At 45.9% G+C, this 23335-nt stretch overlaps 1 protein-coding gene across 1 annotated transcript in view; it reads left to right on the forward strand.

Moving 5' to 3' along the window:
• The first annotated feature begins 2444 nt into the window (after positions 1–2444).
• Positions 2445–23335, forward strand: part of CUNH8orf74 (chromosome unknown C8orf74 homolog) — a 29385-nt gene continuing 8494 nt past the window's right edge. Inside the window, exons 1-2 of the mRNA XM_032855918.1 lie at positions 2445–2530; positions 4003–4195. Coding sequence (XP_032711809.1) covers positions 2483–2530; positions 4003–4195 — 241 coding nt within the window. The 5' untranslated portion in view covers positions 2445–2482. The remainder of the gene's footprint in view (positions 2531–4002; positions 4196–23335) is intronic.

Here is a 23335-nt window from a genome sequence, read left to right on the forward strand (position 1 = left end):
TGAAGGATCTGAAAGACTGGAAGACTAGAAGAGCTGATGTGCAGGCTGGATTTTGCAAAATCCATGAGAGTTAGCCAGGTGAGAGAAGTGAAAATTACATTTTAGGAAAGAGATGGTAAAGGAAAATCTCAGGGAAGATCCTGAGAATGAATAGAGATGGGCACACCTGGATCTAGCTTCTCCTTAAACATACCCCAAGACATTTTAGTTATGTGCAACAATAAAATCTCATTTCTAAGCCTGTTTGAGTTTCTGATGTAACAAAGAGAGTTGTGACCATAAAGAGAAAATTGAGAGGGATGGGAAAGGAGATGAGAAGGGGCTCTGGGTCTGGGATATGGAGACCCAGCCCAACACTACTTGGGAGAGAAGTCAAGGAAGAGTATCAGAGTGTCCAGGCACAGAGGCTGGCCTGCATCACTTACCCCAGAACTATAGACAGGGACAGCACCCAAGGAGTAGCACTAGACTTGGGGACTGACTCCTCCAAACACCTGCATCAGGATTCTACCCCACAGAAGCCCTGAGACCCGTGATCCCCCTCAAACCTAACAAGTAGCAGAGCTACCCGTCATCCTTTCTCAGGGAAGAGACAGCACAACAGCACACTCCAAGCTGGGGACAGAGGAGACTGGACACATTCATTGCATGAATTTGGAAGTCATTTTCTATGGATGGACATTAAAGTCATGCAACTGGAAAAAAAATCCCTCAGGAATACGTGAGCTGTGAACACTATGCTGAGTGAAAGAAGCCCATCACAAAAGGGCAAGTACATGTGATTCTGCCTATATGAGGTATCTAAAGTAGTCACCCTCATAGAGTCAGCATGTAGAATGGTGGTTGCTAGGGTTTAGGAGAGGAGTGTGGAGGTTTGCTCATCAATGGATATGTTGTTTCAGTTACACAAAGTGGATAAGTTCTAGAGATCTACCATACAACATACTGCCTATAGTTAACAAGACTGTCTTATGCACTTAACAATGTATTGAGGGTAGATCTTGTGTTAAGTGCTACCATACTAGAGTTTTTAAAAAGAATATGTGGCTTAGAAGGATAACAGGGTAAGATAGAGCAATGGACAGCACCAACATGTAAGGAAAAAATAGAGGAAGAGAAGTCTTCAGAGAAGGCGGCGAGGAGAAGGATAGAGAGATCCTTTGGGAGAAAACAGTTCATGGAGGGTGGAAGAATGTGGTAATTGGGTGATGGGCATTAAAGAGGGCACTTGGTGTAATTGAGCACTGGGTATTATATGCAATTGATGAATCCTTAAATTCTATCCTGAAATTAATAATACACTATATATTAACTAACTTGAATTTAAATAAAAGCAAAAAAAAAAAAGAAATGAAATGAAATGAAGTCAAGAAGCATCAGCCAAGGATGATGATGATGAAAAGGGATCCATTATGAAGGAACCACACGTTGAAAAGGGACACCCTCCATGAGATAAATAAGAATGCAAGGGTTGCTGAAAAGAGAATGGGTAAGTTGGCATGAGGAGCCTGAGGGCCTCATGGGAAGGAAGGGCACCACTTCCCCATCCCTTTGTCCCTAGTAATTTGCAGGAGTGTAACTAAGTGGTCCTAACCAAGTTCTTCCTCATGGAAGAAAAGGTAGCAAGGGCCCTGAAGTCCATGAGGGTAGCAAAGGTGGGTCATGAAACCCACCCAGCTTGATGAAGCCATGGGTCTGATAGGAATAATGACTTTTAATGGTTAAAGTGGTGGATGCTGGAAACTTGGGAGCTCTTACTTCTTCCCTGGCACAGGGTAGACCTATGACCTGTGAGCTCTCACTTCGGGCCAGAAATTCCCTTGCCGGGCCCAAACCAAAAGAGACAACGATGTCTGGGAAGGTACCAATGGAGGCAGCCTCATGATCAGATGGCACAGCTACCAACCCCAAGAGAAGAGACTCAATCCCTACTCATCTTGGCTGTGGCTGTTTGGGCACTGAACTAGGGGACACCCCTACAAACCTGTTTTCTGCACCCTGAAGGGAAGTCAGGATGCAGGAAACTGGGAGTCACAGATACTACTGGCCAGCCAAGAAGAACGAATCTAAAACCAGGTCTTGATTGGAGGAAAGTCAATGAAGACATGAAGACAACAACTCCATGAAAACATGGAGACAAATCCTTGACTGTGAAAGGAAGGAGAGAAGTGGGGGAACTTGGGTTAAAGGAGATGTAGGATGGGGGACATTTGTGAGTGTTCACAGGAAAGCATGAGAAAGCTCACCTCCTGTGAAGGAGAGGTTGAACATTGTAGGAAATGGATCAAGACCCCTGAAACAGGTGTGGGGGAATGAAACCCAGAACCCAGTTGGAGAGGAGGGGCCATGAGGAAAGAAGCCTGGAAAAAGCCACCTCAAAGCAGGTCTTCATGACCTCACAAAGCTGGCACACTCACCTCCAGGGTTCCAGAAACTCTGAGTCAGTCCTGGCTAGGTCTCCTAGCAACTGGATGCAGGGGCCATGGCACTTTTAACACCACAGGGAGTAAAAAAAGTCTTCCAATTTCAGGTGAAGAGAAAAGACAGCTTTTAAAAGAGTTTTCTCAGATTGGTAAAATGGTGTGTTGTGTGTGTGAGAAGTGGCCCCTTGATGGTTCTTCCTCAAGGTGTCTACCTTGGACATGACTCCTTTCCTAGCACACCACCTGTGAGCACCCCAATCAGTTTGTGTCAGCTGGAATGCCAGGCCAAAGTCTTAGCAGCCTTTGGAGCTTGGAGGTTGTTTTTCCAGCCCACAGGAACAGAGCCTGGCTGGAGCAAAGGAGGAGACTAGCACGAAGACACTGTACCTCCCTCTACTCTGAGGAGGGCCAGGGAGGCCCCTGGGGCTTGTTACCATGGGATGCCACCTCTCACCAGATAAACTCAGGGCCCTGTGAGCCCTTTGGGCTTGTATGTCAATGTGTGTGGTTGTGTGTGTGTGGTTGTGGGGTGGGGGTTGGAGGGGGTTATTTCTTTAACGCCAGGAAAGGGCAGATTTTGTTGATTTCTCAGAGCCAATTCTGAGGCCAAAAGACATGAGCAAATGGGGATGGCCTTGTGGAGTAATGAGGACCAAGTGCAGGACCTGGAGTTCTCTGCAAGCTCTTTGCAGAAAAGGGCTGTCCACAGAGGTGTCTCAGGGCACTGCTCTAGAGATCAGGCAAGAGGATCCCAAGCACAGATCAGCTTCTGACCTGCAGCCATGAGCTGATGGGCAGGCACCAGGTAAAGGCTTTCTTGGTGGGGTCTCCCTCCCCATCCTGGGGCATGTGCTCTCACCAGCAGCTGGAGATCTCCCAGGCAGCTCTGACTCCCCCAGCCAGAGCTGCAACACTCCCATTTTTGGTGGGTCTCTACTTCATGCTGCACCTTGACTTACCCCGTCTTTAAAAGGCACTTGCTTCTCCTACATCTGTTGACGTTCTACAGGAACCTTTCTGGAAAAGCAGGACAAACTCTCAGGTGAATTGGGTTCTTACAGTTAGGACTCTGATCAAGATCCCCCCTACCCCAGCACTAGTCTACTAAAATGCCTGAATTTTCACCAAGTAAGACACATTCCTTCTCCTACAGCATAGCCTCACCAAGCCACTTTGCAGTCATTTACACTTTAGCATAAATTTCATTATCAGATCAATACCTCCAGGACAGCTGTTGAGAATAGACACAGAGAGAAGTCAAATTTTGTCTTCAGGAAGAGGAAGGAGGGACCATAAATCAGGACTTGAAGCCTGCTGGAGGCATACAAGCCTGGAAGCTACAGTGTCTAGCACGAGAACTCTCAGAGGAAGGAGAGGTGTTAGAAAAAAGAACACATTCCCAGAAAGGAGAGGGAAAGCTGTCCAGAAATGAAAGCATAATTCTGCCCAGGCATACCCACATTCCTGGTTACTCTTCGGGATGATGGGGAGCCCTGAAGACCCAGTAGTGTTTTGCTCAATGAGGTTGGCATCTTGATTCCTCAGTCTCACCCACCATCCCTCATATCATGCCCTGCAGAAACCAAAAGGTAGGGAACACCTACGGAGACTGCTGAACTGGGAGGAGTTTGATGAAGTGAGAGACTCCCGCCGAAGCATTCTGCTGGATACCCTCTACGAAAGCATCATCTTTGCCGTAGGCAAAGGCTTCCCATGGGTGGAAGTGACCAAGGTGGTCAAGTTCACAGAAGAGCTGCTCAAGGAAACCAAAGGTATGGGACATCTGGAGCAGGAGTCAGAGAGGCTTTCTGGGGAATAGGGGTCAAAGCCCCGCCACACACCACCAAGGTCCATAGTCTCAGGAATCCTCTGAGGAACTGGAAGCCCCTTCCTTTCTTCCTCCGACATTTAGTATCCTCACATGCTCATAGATAATATTCCTGTCTAGGTTTCTGGAAACCGAAGCAAACTGAATGTCCTTCCTGGGTCTTTTCACTCCATCTATCTGGCTGAAAATTTTGCACTACTCCAAGCTGTTCATGTAAAAGTCAGGGTGTTTGTCTCCTGGTCAGTCATTTACACTTTAGTGTGACTCTCATTATCAGATCAATACCACTGGGGCAGCTGGCTGAGAGTAGGCTCAGAGAGGAGTCAGGTTTTGTTTTGGGGAAGGGAGTAGGGTCCATGATTCATACCTTTTGTTTGGTTTCATTTTGTTTTTACTTACATAAACATGTGACTCCTCTGTTTAAAACCCTTCGCTGATTCCCCATTGCATTCCTGAAGGACAGCAAATTGTTCCACATATCAGGTTTTGGTCTGCTGAATGTCTTGGAGAAATCCTTTACAGGCATCAGCTTGCTGGCAGGGATGGGGTAAAAGCAGTCAAGTGAGTTTAAAGAGGGAGCATCTCTCCCACCACTGCTCTGGCTTCATGAGAAGAGCCATCTCCCCCTGGGACTCTAGTGCACAAGGGAATGTGATCACACCCATCTATCTCTTGGGCTGTGAGCAGCAGATTTATTCGTTAAGCAAATATCTGAAACAGCCCCTCTTGGGCCACCATCCTTGTAACACTCAGCCAAGAGTCACTAATAAATGCTAAAACCAGTGGCTGAATGCTTGATGAGAAATGGGATATTTACATATTTCCTCCCCACAACATTCTTGCTGATTATAAAGGGGAAAAGAATACTTCTATGTGAGGGAGCCTGGCAGACATCTCCTTCATCAAATGATCCAGTCAACATCATCAGTAAAAGTACACATTGTGAATCGTGTTCCACATGGTAGAATGCAAAAGGAGAACCCAGCTTCCTTCAGTGATGATTCTAGGAAGGACTCAAAACATGATCTAATCACAAGAAAACACTGAATTAGTGGCACTGAACAAAGTCCCTCTCCTGTGAGCTTCAAAAATATTAAGGTCCTGAGAGCCAAGGTAAGACAGAGGAGCTGTTTTAAACTGAAAGACACAGAGATGTGGCCACTAAACTTGACATGTGGCCTCAGTTTGGGTCTTTACATCAGAGTAAAAAGGATGTAAAGGATGTAAAAAGGGGACAACGGGGAAGATGCAAATGAGGTCTGGAGATTAAGCATTAGTAGTGTGTCAATGGAAATCTCCTGATTCTGATGAGTGTGGTTATGAATGCCCTGTGTTAGGTAACGTATATGAAAGCAATCTGATGATGGGGCATTTTGTGGGCTGCTTATTCTTTAAGTAGTTTGGGAAATTTTTCTTTGTACTATGTTTTTCCAATTCTATTGAGATATAATTGACATATACCATCGCATAAGTTTAAGGTGTGTGGCATAATGATGTGACATATGAACATATTGCAAAATGATTACCAAAGTAAGGTGAGTTAACATCCATCCCCTCACAGAGTGACAGTTTTTTTCTTGTGGTGAAAATGTTTAAGATCTACTCTCTTAACACCTTTCAAATATACAACAGAATTATGTTAACTACGGTCACCATGCTGTACATTAATTCCCAGGGCTTAATTATCTTATAATTGGAAGTGTGTACTATTTGAACACCTTCATCCTTTTCGCCCACCCACCTCTGGCAACCACCAGTCTGTTTCATTTCCATGAGTTCAGGTTTTCTTTTTTTTTTTAATTCCGCTTGTGAGATCATACAGTATTTGTCTTGATACCCTTTCGGTTTATCCACACTGTTGCACAAGGTTCTTTTTTATAGCTGAGTAATATTTTTATGGCTGAAAAATATCATATTTTCTTTTTTTTTTTTGGTGCAAAATGTTGGTTTATTAAAGCATAGGGACAGGACCCGTGGGCAGGAAGAGCTGCTGCCAAAATATCATATTTTCTTTATCCATTCATCCATTGATGGACTGTAGGTTGTTTACATGTCTTGGCTGTTGTGAATAATGCCGGAGGGAACATGCAGGTACTGATATCAATTCAAGATAGCGATTTTTTTAAGGACTTTATTTATTTTTTTATTTGACAGAGAGAGACAGTGAGAGCAGGAACACAAGCAGGGGGAGTGGGAGAAGGAGAAGCAGGCTTCCCGCTGAGCAGGGATCCCAGTGTGGGGCTCAATCCCAGGACCTTGGGATCATGGCGGGAGCCGAAGGCAGATACTTTATGACTGAGCCACTCAGGCGCCCGCCCCCAAGATAGCAATATCACTTCCTTTGCATATATGCCCAGAAGTGGTTCATATGGCAGTTCTATTTTTAATTTTTGGAAGAACCTCCACACTGTTTTCCACAGTATCTGCACCAGTTTTCATTCCCACCAACAGTGCATGAGGGTTCCCTTTTCTCCACATCCTCACCAACTTTATTTCTTGTCTTTTTGATACTGGCATTCTAACATGTGTGAGGAGGTATCTCATTGTGGTTTTGATTTGCATTTCCCTGGTGATGAGTGATATAGAAGTTGTTTTCATGGACCTATTGGGCATTTGAATATCTTCTCTGGGAAAATGCCTATTTAGGTCCATTGCCCATTTTGATTAGATTATATGGGGTTTTGCTATTGAGTTGTATGAGTTCATTGTATTAACACCTATCAGATATGTGTTCTGCAAGTATTTTCTCCTATTTCATAAGATGCCTTTTCATTTTCTTGATAATTACTTTCGCTGTGCAGAAGCTTTTTACTCTGATGTAGACACACTTATTTTTGCTTTTGTTGCTTATACTTAAGGTCTTATATATAAAAAAATCATGGTAATGACCCATGTCAAGGAGGTTTCCTACTGTTTTCTTGCAGGAGCTTTATGGCTTCAGTTATGCTATTTTTTAGTAGACTATTTCTTAGCACAGCTTTAGGTTCACAGCAAAATAGAGCAGAAAGTATAGAGATTTCCCACAGAAACCCTGTCCCACATACGTACAGCCTCCCCCACTGTCAATGTACCCCATCAGAGTGGAACATTTATTACAACTGATGAATCTACCTTGACACATCATTATTACCCAAAGTTCGTAGTTTATATTAGGGTTCATCCTTGGCTTTGTGCATTCTATGGATTTCAGTTAATGTATAAAGACATGTATTCACCATGAAAGTATCACATAGAATAATTTCACTGCCCTAGAAATCTTCTGTGGTCCATCTATTAATTCCTCTTTCTCTGCCAATCCCTGGCAACCACAGTTTTTTACCATCTCCATACTCTTGCCTTTTCCAGAATGTCATATAGTTAAAAGTCATAGTCTTTTTATATTTCCTTCTTTCACTTAGTAACATACATTTAAGTATCCTTCGTGTCTTTACATGATTTGATAGCTCATTTCTTCTTAGGATTGAATAATATTCCATTGTCTGGATGCACCCAGGTTTATGTATCCATTCAATCTGCTGAAGGACTTCTTGATTGCTCATGGATTTTGACAATTTAGAGCTGCAATAAATATCTGTGTGCAGGTTTTTATGTGGACATAAGTTTTCAACTCCTTTGGGTAAATAACAAGGAATGAGACTGCTTGATTGTAAGGTAGGAATGTGTTTAGTGTTGCTGGAGACTGCCAAACTGTCTTCCAGAGTAGCTATGCCATTTTGCATTCCCACCAGCAATGAATGAAAGTTCCTACTGCCCCACATCCTCAACAGTATTTGGTAGTGTCCGTTTTCTCAACTTCAGCCATTCTAATAACTGTGTAGTGATATCTTGCATTTTCCTGAAGACATATAATAATGATCACCTTTTCGTATGCTTTCGTTTGACATCTAGATAGATAGATCCATATATAACTTCTTTGATGAAGTGTCTATTAAGTTTTTTACCCATTTTTCAAGCGGGGTGTTTTCTTTTTGTTGAATTTCTAAAGTTCTTGGTCTGTGTTAGATAACAGTCCTTTATCAGGTATGTTTTTTGCAAATATTTTCTCACGGTCTGTGGCTTGTCTTATTGTTCTTGACAATGTCTTTTGAGGAAAATTTAAATTTTAAAGAAGTCCAAATTACCAGTTCTTCTTTCATAGACTATATCTTTATGTTGTATCTATAACAGTCATCACCAAACCCAAGATCACCTACGTTTTTTATATATGTTATCTTCTAGAGGTTTAATAGTACTATATTTTAGATTTAAACCTATGATCCATTTTGAGTTAATTATTGGGAAATGTATGAGATCTGTATCTAGATTCCATTTTTATACATGTGGATGTCCAGTTGTTCCAGCTCTATTTGTTGAAAAGATTATCTTGGCTCCATCATATTGCCTTTGCTCCTCTATTAAATATCAGTCACATATATTTGTGTGGGTCTGTTTCTGGGTTCTCTCTTGTGTCTGCCCTGTTCGTCTATTTGTCTATTCTTTTGCAGATACCATACTGCCTTGATTATATACTCTTTTTGAAACTTTTCTGTATTTCTTTATTCTGAAATTTTTTCCAGCATAATATTTTTAAAAAGATTTTATTTATTTATTTGACAGAGAGAGAGATATCACAAGTAGGTAAAGAGGCAGGCAGAGAGAGAGGGGAAAGCAGGCTCTCTGCCGAGCAGAGAGCCCGATGTGGGGCTCGATCCCAGGACCCCGAGATCATGACCTGAGCCAAAGGTAGAGGCTTTAACCCACTGAGCCACCCAGGTGCCCCTCAGTATAATATTTTTTTAACATGTGGCATATTTTTTTAAAAAGATTTTATTTATTTATTTGAGAGAGAGAGAATGAGAGAGAGCATGAGCAAGGAGAAGGTCAGAGGGAGAAGGAGACTCCCCATGGAGCTGGGAGCCCAATGCGGGACTCGATTCCGGGACTCCGGGATCATGACCTGAGCCGAAGGCAGTCGTCCAACCAACTAAGCCACCCAGGCGTCCCAACATGTGGCATATTTGAGGTCCTCTGCTGGACTTCTGTCCAAGGCCTCCAACCACTGCCAAGCAAATAGGACACACGACACCCTGTCCTTCATACATGATATCCCCATTCCTTATGTGCCCAGAGTTCACCCACCACTCCCAGCAACAGTAACTCGATGTCCCTCCTTAATCTTATCACTTTTCACCAGCTTCTTGTCCACCACTGTTTCTAACCCCCCTCCATCTCTTGACCAACCCACAGTTTTCAAATCTTATACTGCATCTTTTCACTGAACAGCATGGTGATTTTGTTCAGACACAAATAAAATCCCATCACTCCTCCGTTTCAAGCTATTTAGGGGCTGGCACTGAATCACACATCTTATATGCACGTGGATTAGACTCTTTTTATTTCTTAAACTGCTCATGTACCCTTCCTTCCCTTCTCTCCTCCAAACCAGTGATCCTGGTCTGAAGGCTTAAGCCAGATATGGCACTGCTTCCAGGCTGACTTCAGAGATCCTTGGTAACTGTATCCCACCCAACCCCCAACTCAGCCCTCATCCCTGCAGCCTTTGGATGATATATTTTAAGAACAATCTTAAAATTGTTCTTGGTCCTGTTCCCTGCTGCTCACAGCACTGCACAGGTATCAGAGTTCAAGCCTGTCGGCTGAGCTCTGTAGTGGCTCATGGCCAGAACAAACACTGACAAGCAGGAAGAAGAATGTCAGCCCCAAGCAGGTGGGAACTCGGGCTCTTTCAAGTTTCCATCAGAGACTTCCACAAGCTGAGTCTGTGAAAGTCAGTCAATGATGATGCAAACCAAACTTCAGACTTGGGAGATTAGCTCATACTGGTGCTTTCAGCATTTCTGGTTATCGCATAACTTGCCAGCACAGCCTAGCTATGCCTTGTGGATTTCTAAAACCGTGCAGTTGGAAGGACATTTGGTGATCCGAGAACTTAATTCCCTCTACAGCAGGGAGCCCCTTCAACCAGCCAACAAGGTTCTTCCAGCCTCTGCCGACACCCTCCAAGCTATAGGGTGCTCTCTCCTTTTGAAACAATTCATTCTGTTGTACAACCACTTCTCTTATTTGGAAGTTCCTGTTTATATTTAGCTACATCTGTCTTCTGCACCTTTTACTCAAATGATCAAAGTCTGTCCTCTAGAACCAGAATGCAGGACCGGCAGATATTTCATTTGCTTTATAAAATGTGACTATCATGTCTTTACATTTAGACTAGAAATCCCCAGTCACTTTTGTCTTTCTTAATATGAAATCATTTCCATAGACCCTTTCCCCCACCTCCCCACCACTGTCATCTTCTTTCCTGCCCTTCTCAGGGCATACTTGTGATTGCCAATATTGTTCTTAAAATATATCATCCAAATCCAAACACAAAACAGCCTGCAATTTGATCAGTGAAGTGATTAGGGATTTTATCGCCTCCTCTGTCCTGGTAATGATGCTCCTGTTTATATAGCCTATGGGTAAGTTTACTTAATCAACATCAAATTCACATTGATTTATATTGGGCAGGCAGTCCCACATGGGAACCACTTTTCCCATCCTGCCCTTGTGCAATGGCAATTTTGATTATTCATGCAAGACTTCACAATTATTCCCGCTGATTCCATCTTGTCAGTGTTGGCCATCTTTCCTTCCTCCTGACATCTTCTAAATCTTGATCCTGGGCTCTCCAGCTTATGAGTTCTTCCTCTTACCTTTAAATCATCCCCAAATTTGAGAAACATGGTTGGTACAAACACAGAATAGGAACAAGCTCTTGGGTGGGCCTCTCATGCCTGAAATTTGACTCACTGAAATCAGAATCCATTAGAAGGCTCAGCACCCAAAGGGAACATTCCAATCTTATGTCAGTCCCTTACTGGATATATGGTCCTTGGCAAGTCACATCACCACCAAGCCTCTGGTTACACATCTAGAAAATTGGAAAAGCAAGAATACCCACTTCCTGGGATTGTTTTAAGGATTAAATGAGGTTATATACATAAAGCTCATAACGTGAATTTGGTGCCTAGTAAGGACTCAGTGAGAGCTAGCCATTATTCTTAGGAGGGGACCATAGGGACAAAGACAGAAGACTTGAGAGAATGATGTGATTCAGAGATGGCATGATCAGAAATGGCTGCATGCACTTGGATGCAGCACCCAGGACAGATCAGCCTCCACAGGTTCAGAAGCAGCATCAGCTTCCTCCCGAGGGCAGCAGAGATCATCTGAGGCCCTTTCTCCTCAGACGCCAGCACTAACGCAGCTGACCCTGCATCACAGGGAGTGAGGCAGGACAATGGGCTGAGTGCAAAGGGGCTGGCACTTCAGCCAGAGGCAGTCCAAGGAAGTAAAGGAAACTGGCAGACTTGTTTGGGAAGTGGGGAGGCGAGAAAGAGGCAGGCAAGACTGTTCCCAGCTCCGCTCCCAGGTAACAGACTCATTGTTTGAGCTGACTCTTGGGAGTAATACCATGTGCTGGCTGTGATTTGCAGGGAGTGACAGTGGTTTGTGGTGGGAGCACCCATGGATATGGAGCCACTCTAGAACCAGGCGTCCTGAGCTAGGTCCTGCTCACTTTAGGTCCCCCATGGTGCCATTCAGGATGATGCCGGTTGCTCCTGAGGATGGTCAGGCTGGCCCAGATGATCTCCATGCCATACCCACATGGCTTCTCAGAAATCCAGTACCGGGACACTTGCAAGAGCATGAACAAGCTCATCAGTTCTCCCGAGATAGGGGATAGAATTTCAGCTGAAGCTTCCTTGTTCCATGGGAGTGTCCTCCTCATTTTATAGTCAACACCAGTCTCAAGCTGGACTGGTCTTCAACATTCCTGGTGCCCTGGTTCAAGTCCTGGTTCTGCCATTTCCTTGCTGTGTGACCCTCTGAGAATCCCTTAACCTCTCTCTGCTTCAGATGACTGTAAGGACAAGAAGAGGACAGGAATCTCACCAACTTCATGGGATCATTGCAAGGATTAGATGAGTTCATTTATGTAAAGCACTTGGAACAGTGACCGGTACAAGGAAGCCCTGTGAATGTGCAGTTGGTTAGCCATTATTATTATAATACCCATTCCTCTGGGATTTCAGGCACTCCCATGGGGTCTGTTGTCCATCCAGAAGTGTAGGTCTTACCACTGCAGCAGGAAGCAACCCTATAGCACTGTTCATTGAACGTACCTGGTTTGCTCCTCTTGGCTTTGTTCCCAAAACCCCTGTTTTTGCTTCCTTAGCTCTGTTCCCACTCAACCCAATTCCCGACCTGACCTTAATCTATTCTTTCTCTACCGCCTGGTGTTGTTTGAGCCACACTACCCAGGTCTAGACCACATTCTCTAAGGAGTTGGTCCATGTACCCTTTGCTCCTTCTTGTGCTTACCAGCTCTGGGTAGATTCCCCTCCTAATCCAGGACACAATGCCAGTGGGGGCCAACTGAGCCAGTGTCCAGGTGGACAAAGGGGCACACGACATCAGCCCCATCTGCTGGAGGGTGTTTCCAAATGTTCTCTCTGTTCAACCTGCCCCTGCCGAGGCCCTGTGCACCACCTCTGAGATGCCCCTTGTGCTGATCTTAGAGCGCAGGGCCTCTCACACTCCCACACCCTATTCCATCCCCTCACCCTCCAGGTCTCCAGACTTTGCCACCCAGAGCCAGTCTCGGATCCTCCCACATCAGGCCCAAGTTTGGCCTCCTCTCTCCTAGCCATGGCCACACCTTCCCAAGGTCCTCAACACTTTATAACTGGATTTCTGCAGCTGTATCCTCTCTGGGCACACACATGCATGCAATCATCCCCGCCACTGCCACCAGCAGTGGCTGCCTCATTCTTCTCAAACCCTGTGTCCATGGAGGTATCCTCCTTCCTTATCTATTCAGATCTAAACTCTTCCCCCAAAGAGCCATGGTTAGACAGCAAGAAAGGCTAGACCCTGAGGAGGCTGGATCTCCTGGAGAGGGGTCTATACCCACTTCACTTTTCTCCCTCTATCTGTGCCCCCATGCCAAATGCAGCATGTGACACACAGTAGGTGCTACCTGAAAAAAACTAATTAATTAACCACTGGTACCCCTGGAGATGATATTTCCTGTAGGCAGAGAGGAGGTTAGGGTACTTGACTTGTCCAGGGTGACTGCCTTGAGTGTTGAGTGTCCAGGTGATATCAGGGGGATTAGCACTAAACTCCGCAGTCAGAAGATTTGGGTTGAAGTTCCACCTCCACCACTTATTACTGTGTAACCTTGGAAAGGTTACTGTACCTGTCTGTACCTTCATTTCCTCAGCTCTAAAATGAGGGTCATAATAGTTCTAACTCCTAGTGTAGTTGGCAAGATTAAATGAGACAGGGCCTGCTAGATGTATAGCACAGTGACAGGCACATAGTAAATGCTCAATAAATGTTAACTCCCATGTGCCCATGACACACAGACGGGAAGATGGAATGAACAGAAGGTGCTGGCTGTCCAGGACTAGAAGCTGCTGCTTGACATCCCTCAGAGGGCTTACTGTCTGCGAAATTTCTTGTCTTCCCCTCAACTTGCAAGCAGGACTGCAGATGTATTCCAGTCACAGGCCAGCAGAATGGAGGTCCAGACAACCTCAAGCCCAGTGCCTAATGGAGCCACCCCACACCCATGACCTGCCTTTGGGCATGCATGTGAAGAAGTGCCACTGCCCAAAAGCATAAGGGGGAAGGCATCTGTTCACTACCCTTGTTAGGGGATCCAGGCAGCAAGGGGCAGGAAGAGCTGTCAAGACAGCAGGTCAGGTCCTGAAAGAGTTGTAGTGCTTCCCATCTCACATCCCGCCCTGCCCCTGCTCAGGGATCCACGTCCCACCCATCACAGGTGGAGAGGTGCAGGATGCAGACTGTGGGGTCCCCCTGGCGGGCCAGTTCACATGCACGCTTCTGTTTCCACTAATGTCCACAGGACACTGTCACTCTTCTCAGAAGGGAACTTTTCCAGGGATTTCTTGTTGTTGTTGTTGTGTTGTTATTGTTGTTAATTTGAGGCTAAGGATGGTTGAATTCTGTTTGCATACTAGATAACAAATCTGGCTGATGGTATTTAAGGAAGCTCATGTTTGTACAACAGTGATTCAAAGCTTTGACAGGACAGCTGCCAGCCCGGCTTATCTCCTGGCCCATTTGGGCCTTGCTACCAGGAGGGAAAGAGCTGCCCTTTATTCAAAAGCACAAGCTGATTCTGTCCTGGCAAATGTCTCACCAGGATGATCCAGTCTCAACCCCAGGTCAAAAGAGAGAGTCCTGTTGACCTCACCTCCACTGCCAGCCTACAGGAAGCCCTGGGCAGATCCCATCCTGCTGTCTCCATGGGCCTGGAGGGAAGTCACCGGGCCCAGCACAGAGAAACAACAAGCTGCTGCTCTGTCTTAATGGGAAGAAATCGCAGGAAGTGGGCATAATTTGCACACCCTGTTGAGTCTCTGGGAGAGGAGAAGAGAGAGGTGTTGGGGCATATGGGAACCCTTGAGGTGTCCAACTTTGCATCTGGGAGTGGCAGAGATTTGGGGTACCCAGAAGGCCCATACATCCTATCTTTGACTGACGCATTGCAGCAGGTGAGGGGTGAGGGGAACAGCCTATCTTGCCTCAGACTTCACCCTCTGATGCTTTCCTTACACATCTGGGCTAGAAGAACCTCTTTCCTTCTGGTTTGGCCCCATTTCCTGGGGCTTTGAGGAAGTGGGCCTTGATGATCAGTTGGTGGAGGCATGAGATAGGCAGGTGAGTGCTCAGTCAGTCATAGCCCTCTATTGGTAGTTCCATCCATGGCCACTCCTGATTCTCCAGGAAATGTCATCTTGGCAGACATAGGATTGAAGGCAGCCATACCACCTGTCTCCAGAAACCTGGGGCTAGCAGGAGGCATTACTTCTCCAAGGTAACCTATGCAAGCACTTCCTACCAGAACACTCATGGCCTTGCCCAGGGTCTATACCACCAGCCTCCTGAGTACCCCAACCCATGTCAGGGAGCCTCCAGTGATTCAGGACTAGCACAAGCTGAGAAAAAATGCACTTTCACTCGACTTGGAAAGTAGCTTGTCCAGCAGCCTTCTCCAGGGTGGCCTGAACCCCATGTCTCTCCCATTAGACCTGGAGGAGGAGCCTTTGGTGACAACTTATTTGTTGCTGGAGAGTGGAAGCTTCCACAAAGGCCATTGATTGAAATCTTGAGAGAGCATTTCTTGGAACAAATGGGCAATTGCCCTTCCAGAGCTACCTCCGTGAGTCTGTCAGTCTGCTGGGGCTGTCATAACAAAGTACCACAGACTGGGCAGTTTCAACAACAGACATTTATTGTCTCCCAATTCTGGAGGCAGGAAGTTGAGATCGAGGTATTGGCAGTGTTGGTTTCTTCTGAGGCCTCTCTGAGGCCTCTCTCCTTGGCTTTTAGATGGCCACCTTCTCCCTGTGCGTATCACATGACCTTTCCTGTGTGTGTGTGTGTGCGTGTGTGTGTGTCCTAATGTCCTATTTTCACAAGGACACCAGTCATACTGAATTAGGGCTATCCACATGACCTCATTTAACCTGAATTATCTCTTTCAAAGATTCTATTTCCAAGTAAAATCCTGTCTAGAGGCACAGGGGTTAGGATTTCAACATATGAATTACGGGCGGCACGCTGTTAATTCAGCCCATACACTAAGGTCACAGCTCTCTAGGTGAGACTGTTAGGCCAGAAATCAAGACTGTGCCATAGAAACCTCCCCCAGCCTTCCCTGAGGGACATACACCCTGCAGAGGGAAGAACAGTGAGGACTCTATGATCCTGGCATTTTCCCATGTAACATCTATAAGCCTCACTGTGATCTTGCATCACAGACATCATTTTAATGATGAGGAATTGAGGCCCGAAGAGTTGAAATAACTTGGCCCAGGTCACACCTCCAGTAGATGGAGTTGGGATTTGAATCCAGGTCCATCTGACAGCAGAGCACATGTCCTGCCATGTGACCTTCCATCTTGACTGAAGGGATCTGTACATGGGCTACATGAGAGTCTAAGAAGCATGAAACCTGGGAGCGCACCCCATGGTAAGTGGAATGAGACTGCTGGCATGCAGGAAGAGCTGAACACCTGGAAGAACAAGGTGTGGAACACCTGGGGGTGGGGCTCCTAACTGGGTCACCTGGAGTTACAGTATGTGACTGGGATCCTGCCCCTCAGTAGGATGGCTCCAAGGCGGTGGGTGGTGCAGGTCCAGCTAAGAAGAGGAGCTGTGTCCTTTGGCTAATGTGTTCTGGCCCATATGTGCCACCTGTGCATGGGCTGGTCGTACTGGTGCCCTCAAACCTGACCTCTGGCCCTTTGGAGTGACCTCATGCTCTACCTCTAACTTCCCATGTCCTTCCCTAGCCAGCTGGACATCAGCGGGGACAAGGCCCAGGGATGGAATAGCCTGTTTTTAGTCTAGGTACAGTTCCGTGTCCCTGAGGCCATGGGATTACTTAGTCATTTTCAACTCAGGGATGATGACAACAAGGATGATGATGAAGATTCGAAGTCAGGATTCCCTTCACTAAACTTGAGACAGCTGCAGGGCTTGGCCCACAGCGCCCTTAGATGTGGCTGTGGAAGACTGTCAGCTCAATCAAAAAGGAACCCAAGAGATCACCTGACTTAAGCCGCACCAACACCACCACACACACATTATTCAAGAATCCTCTCACTAGCCAAAAACCTCCTCACTCCTCAAGTCTAGACTGCTCCTTTAATAAAGCTCTTGCTTCTAGAATGTTCCTCCTGCTGCTGAATTGAAATGGGTTGCTTTGAGCCTTCTGCCTGAAGACTTCTCTTCATCCTCCAAAGCCTCCTCCCTGAATCAGTCCAATCCACCCCTCACACAGCCATTCTCCAGCAAAGGTTGCCAGGGCACTGTGTGAGGGGATGGAGCCTTCCTTATGTGCTGAGCTCTCCTCATAGATCATCCCTTTAATGTTCACAGCAATTGTAGATGGGTGGGTACTCTGTACCCATTTCAAAATGAGGCAGCTGAAGTTCAGAGAGGTTAGGTAACTTACAAATTATCACACAGTAAAGGACAGAACCATCACTAACCTTGAGATCTTCTGGCCCCAGAGTCTGTTCTTCCTGTCAAAGTTCTTTAGCATTAAGCTTGCAAACTTCTTATACAGACTCCTAACTATAGAAAACAAACTCATGGTTATCAGTGGGGAGGTAGGTAGAGTTTGGGTAAAATAGGGGACGGGGATTAAGGAGGGCACTTGTGATGAGCACCGAGCACTGGGTGATATATAGAAGTGTTGATTCAATATATTACACACCTGAAACTAATATAACAACGTATGTTAACTAACTAGAATTTAAATAAAAACTTAAAAAAATAAAAAACTTCCTTTTTAATGAAAAAAAGTCAACTTCTTGAGGAATGGGGGTGAAGAACAGTGAGGGGGTGCCTGTGCTAAGCAGATGAGGTTGGGGGGCCACCTGTGGCAAAGAGGAGTTTTGACAAAAGCCCATGACAATCTAAAATACATGGCTCTGTATTTGCCCTTTGATCCCAGGAGAGTGAACCATGAGGAAATAGTTACAAGGTCAACAAAGTCTTTCTAATCCCGCTCGCTGTTAGGGTAGGTTTTTTCTGTAATGTGACTATTGGTTTATCTTAAAAACAAAAGCAAAGCACCTATTAGGCAAGAGAATAGTAGGGAGATTCCTCAAAAAATTAAACATAGTATTGCCATGTGACCTAGCAATGCTATTTCTGGGTCTAACCCTGCCCCCCACTCAAAGAACTGAAAACAGGGACTTGAAAAGATATGTGTCCTCCCATGTTCATGGCACCTTTGTTCACAACGGCCAAAAGGCAGAAGCAACCCATCCATATGGATTTACATGTCTGTCAGCATGTGAATGGATAAACAAAATGGAATGCATACATAAAATGAAATGTCACTTGGCCTGACAAAGGGAGGAAATTCTAGATAACTTTTTTTTTTTAAGATTTTATTTATTTATTTGACAGACAGAGATCACAAGTAGGCTGAGAGGCAGGCACAGAGAGAGGAGGAAGCAGGCTCCCTGCTGAGCAGAGAGCCCGATGCGGGGCTTGATGCGGGGCTCGATGTGGGGCTCGATCCCAGGACCCTGGGATCATTACCTGAGCCGAAGGCAGAGGCTTTACTGAGCCTTCAGGCACCCTGAAATTCTAGATAACTTTTGAGGACATTATGCTAAGTGACATAAGCCAGCTACAAAAGGCCATGTCCTGTAGGATTGTATTTGTGTGAGGTATCTAGAGCAGTCAGACTCATGGAGGCAGAAAGGAGTCTCAGTTTCCCATCTCTAGCATGAGAGGACTAGACTAGTTCAATAGCTGTCAAAATGTGCTCCTTGGTCTGAGAGACCATTTGCCTCAAATAAATTTGAGCAATATTGCCTACACTCTACCATTTTTGGCCATTCGCTGAGCCCACCAGCAAATTAAGGGCTCCATTTAATTTCTTTTGGTCCAACATATCTTCAAGGTCTCTGGCTGCAGAGCGTTCATTTCTATGTAATACAGATTGCAGAACATCCTTTGGAAAACCATGACAGAGAGGACTGGGGGCTCCTTCCAGTGTCCACCTCCAAGGGTCTACAGAGAGAGCCCATGGCTGGTTGAAAGTGGGTGGTGGGTCAGGCTGAGCTTTGAATTCTGACTTTCCCACCCCACCAGCTATGTGACCTTAAGCAAATTTCTTTACTCCTTGAGCCTCAGTTTCTCTCATGGGTAAAGTGCCTAAACTTGCCTCACAGAGCTGGGAGGGATTGGGTGAAGCCTGAGATGACCCAGGGCACACGGGGTGCAGTGGGAACTCCCCAAACAAGAGTCCTCTGCTCCCTCAAGGAAAGCATACCCTGTCTTCTGAGCTGTCACTGTTGTTGGCACCTTGGTATAAATGAGTTTGGCAGAACTTTACCATGAGCAGAGAGATGGGCAGGGGACAGCATTCAAGGATGCAGGATGACGGGGAGATGTGGGTCCTGTGCTTTTGTCTGCTTCCCACTGTCCCATGCCAGCCCCGTAGGTGCTCAAAATGGTAAGCCATCCAGGCTGCAGCCTGACTTGGTTCCTCCCCTTTGAGCCAAGGCAGGGGCAAACAAACTGGTTTGTCAGGGGGCACTGGTGGCACCTGGATCCTCCCCCTCACTCCCACTCAGAAGGAGCAGCACCTCTTCACTGTTCCCAACCCTTCTGGGACGTGGCACATCTCCCTTGCTTTCACCCAGCCTCAAACTCCACATATGAGGGGCACTGGGAGGAGGACACCCACAGTGACTAGTCCAAGCCCAGTGGCTTTTTGCCCTGATTCTGGAGCATCTGGTGTTTTCACCCCACCCCCGCTCTTTCCCAGCTTATTGCTCTCCTCCACTCCTGTGCCTGCATCCCCATGCAGGTGCTGGCCTCCAGGGGTTTGGGGACCGTCTTCAGGAAGTTCCCAGCAGCCAATGCAAATGAAGGCCCCTCCCTGTTATTGAAGAGCAACTTGCACGTACAGATCTGTCCCCCCGGCAGCTAGAGGCTTCTCTCTGAGACTTAATCCTTGGCTTTCTGAGTCATCAGAACCTCCTCAACCTGCAGCAAATGGAGAATGGTCTGAGGGCCAAGAAAGTGTGTCTCCTGAGCCAGCTTGGGATGATCTTTGCTGAAAACCAGAGCTGGTCAAAAGAGTCTTGGGGCTGGAAGTTAAAATCCAGCCCAGGGACTCCTTCTCCTGTGACCATGGACGAGGTCCATGCTTGGGTTTTACGACCTTAAGGCTAAGGCCATAGTTATGCCCATAAGAGGGCACCTGCAAGGATGACAGATAGCTGGGAGCACTTGCCAGCATTTGCTGAGGTCACTCAACATGACTGGACCTTCAGACCTCTTGGGTTTTTTTAAAGAATTTATTTATTTATTTGAGAGAGAGGGAGGGAGGGAGAGAGCATGAGTGAGCACAAGCAGAGGGAGCTGCAGAGGGAGAGGGAGAAGCAGGCTCTCCACTAGGCAGAGCCCAACAGAGGCAGGGATTAATCCAAGGACCCTGGGATCATGACCTGAGCTGAAGGGAGAGTCTTAACCTACTGAGCCACCCAGGTACCCTGACCCTCAGACTTCTTGATTCAAATCCGGGCTCTGTGCCAGGAGCTGAATAAAGAAGACCAGGGGCCGGCCTTGACAAACCAGGCAGTTGTGGCCAACCACACGTCTGGAAGATGCAAGTGATCCCAGCCCCACGTACTCCAGACCAGGCTGGAAGAGAGAAAGGGCACTTGCCAGGATGTTCATTTGGCTCCGTGGAGCTCAGAGAAGATGCAATGACTCACCTTGTGAATTTCAGTCACCGCTACACCAATCTGGAGTCTGGCTTTGATGACCAGAAACCAATGACCTCACCCTGGTCCCCCAGCCTCTGAGATTCCTTTACTGATCGTACCTGCCATCCTCTGCACATCACCACCACGTTTCTGAAATGCCCAGCTGACCTCTCCCTTCCCGTCTTCAGACCTCTGAGTGGCTCTGTAGCTCTCAGCCACAGTTCATTTCCTTTCAGAAATGTGATGGTTCTTTCTTTGCACACACTCCCCAGGGGTGGAAATGCATGTGAAATTCTGGATGCAATTTTAGAAGTGCTAGTCAGCCTCGTGGCCCATCCTTGGGGTCCACAAATTCTGGTTGAGGAGCCCAGCTTCTGTTTTGAAGTCCAGCTTTTTCCTGTGACATACACAAGTTTGCCCTTTGCAAACTGAAGACACAAAGCCCTTCTGTTCCCCCAGGCAAGTCCCCCAGACTCCAGCTTTTCCTCCCAGAAACTCTGAGCCATGTGGATCATGCACATGCCTGCGCTGTACCCTACTTTCGTCTGGCCTTTATCCCTGTGGTCCCTTCTCCAGAAGTGCCCTTCCCCACCGTCTCCTGCCAACCTCACCATTCTTCCACGCTGGGCTCCCAGTATCCTTTTTGTAGGAAGCCCTCCATGACTCCTGGCCCCCAATATCCTACATCAAGATGCCTTCCTCATGCAAGCACCCACCCCATCTCCTCATGTTTCCCCTTCCTCCTTGCCACACTGCAGGGCCTGGTTTTGCCTCCACCGGGGTACTTGCTTGCATGTTTCTTTTAGGGGAGTCTTCAACTCTTGTCATGTCATTATGTTATGTACATGAGTACTATTAAAAAAAAAATGGATGGGACACCTGGGTGGCTCAGTGGGTTAAAGCCTCTGCCTTCGGCTCAGGTCATGATCTCAGGGTCCTGAGATCAAGCCCCACATCAGGTTCTCTCTGCTCAGCAGGGAGCCCACTTCCTTCTCCCTCTCTCTGCTTGCCTCTCTGCCTACTTGTGATCTCTGTCAAATAAATAAAAGTTTTTAAAAAATGGAGACTTGTATATTCTGTGTCATATTCCATGCCCTCTCCAAAACCAAAAAAAAAAAAAAAAAAAAAAAAAAAAGAATAGAATGACAGGGCCACTGGATCCGAGCAGCCCAAAGCTTATATCTATGCAGGAAGGGACCTAGTGGCCATGTGACAGGTGAGAGGACTGAGGTCCTGAAGACAGGTGCCGTGTGTAAAGGTCACTTAGCAGAATGGGGCATCTGGGGGCTTTGGCTTTATCCTTTACCAGGTGAGAATTTCATGACTGCCTGCATGTCAATGTCTGAGTTTTTTGGGCTCAATCTGGCTCATAACTGAGGAACAGCCATTCCAAGCTAGCCCTCTTGGGTCAGCACTTCCTTTTTTGAGATGTGTGTATGTGTGTGTGTGTGTGTGTGTGTGTGTGTCTGGGGTTTGTGGGGTGTGTGTGTGTGTGTGTGTGTGTGTGTATTTTTGGAAAGCTCCAAGTGATTATGTAACACAGGGCTCCAACTGGTCCCGCGCCCCCCTCCCCACTGAGGACCTGGGACACAAGTTCAGGAATGAAGGGGTCACCAGGATCATCTGCCTGGACAGATAGTTCCCAGCACAGGAGATGGGCCAAGGAACACATGGGCCATTGTTCCAGGGCCTGCTGGGGCTCTGTGACACAGGTGAGAGGCTCTGAGAATCAAAACAGAAAATGGAGAAGAAGGGCCTTTTGCACACTGTAGCACACTAAAGCATTATCCATTTCCCTAGAAGCTGTTTTATTTATTTTCTGAATATTTTCTGTGGGAAAGCCTTATTGAGGTATAACTGACAAAAATATTTATAAATATTTAAATGATCACCACAATCAGGCTAATTATTTCACACAGTTACCACTTTTATGTGCAGTGAGAATATTTAAGATCTACTCTCTTGGCTAATTTCAAATATGCAAACAGTATTGCTAGCTCTTGGCACTATCCCATACAGAAGATCTCCAGAACTTATTCATCCTGCATAACTAGAACTTTATGCTCCTTGACCAACATCTCCCCATTTTCCCCTCCCCTCAGTCCTTGGAAACCATCATTCTACTCTCTGTTTCACTTTTTTTAGATTTCACATGTAAGTGGGATGATGCAGCATTTGTCTTTCTGCATCTTGCTTATTTCAATTAGCATAATGTCCTCCAGGTCCCTCAATGTTGCTGGGAATGACAGGATTTCCTTCTTTTTTAAGATTGAGTAATATTCTATGTATATAGATAGATATTCTTTATATATATTCTACATAGAGATATATATTATAGACATAGAATTCTCTCTATATATTCTATATCTATATATCTCACAATGTCTTTAACCATTCATCCATCGACAGACACTTAGTGTCTTGGTTAATGTGAATAAGGCTGCCATGAACAAGGGAGTACAGATAGCTCTTCAAGTTCCTGATTTCATTTCTTTGGATATATATTCCAAAGTGGAGTCGCTGGATCATATCGAGGATGCATTTTAGACATTTCTCCTTATTGATCCACCCCTTTCAAATTTTAACATCATAAATATTCTGATTACATATTGTAGGTACATCTGCTTTATATATATATAAACCTTATTCTTTGTATTTAATTTAGAGTTAAACTAATGAGTCACCGAATATTATATATATCAAAAACTAATGGGGTGTACTAAACCTTGGCTAATTGAATTTTAATTTAAAAATTAAAAAAA

This window comes from Lontra canadensis, unplaced genomic scaffold (genome assembly GCF_010015895.1).
Source record: "Lontra canadensis isolate GAN:19392208 unplaced genomic scaffold, GSC_riverotter_1.0 scaffold10, whole genome shotgun sequence".
In the NCBI taxonomy this organism is placed as follows: Eukaryota; Metazoa; Chordata; class Mammalia; order Carnivora; family Mustelidae; genus Lontra; species Lontra canadensis.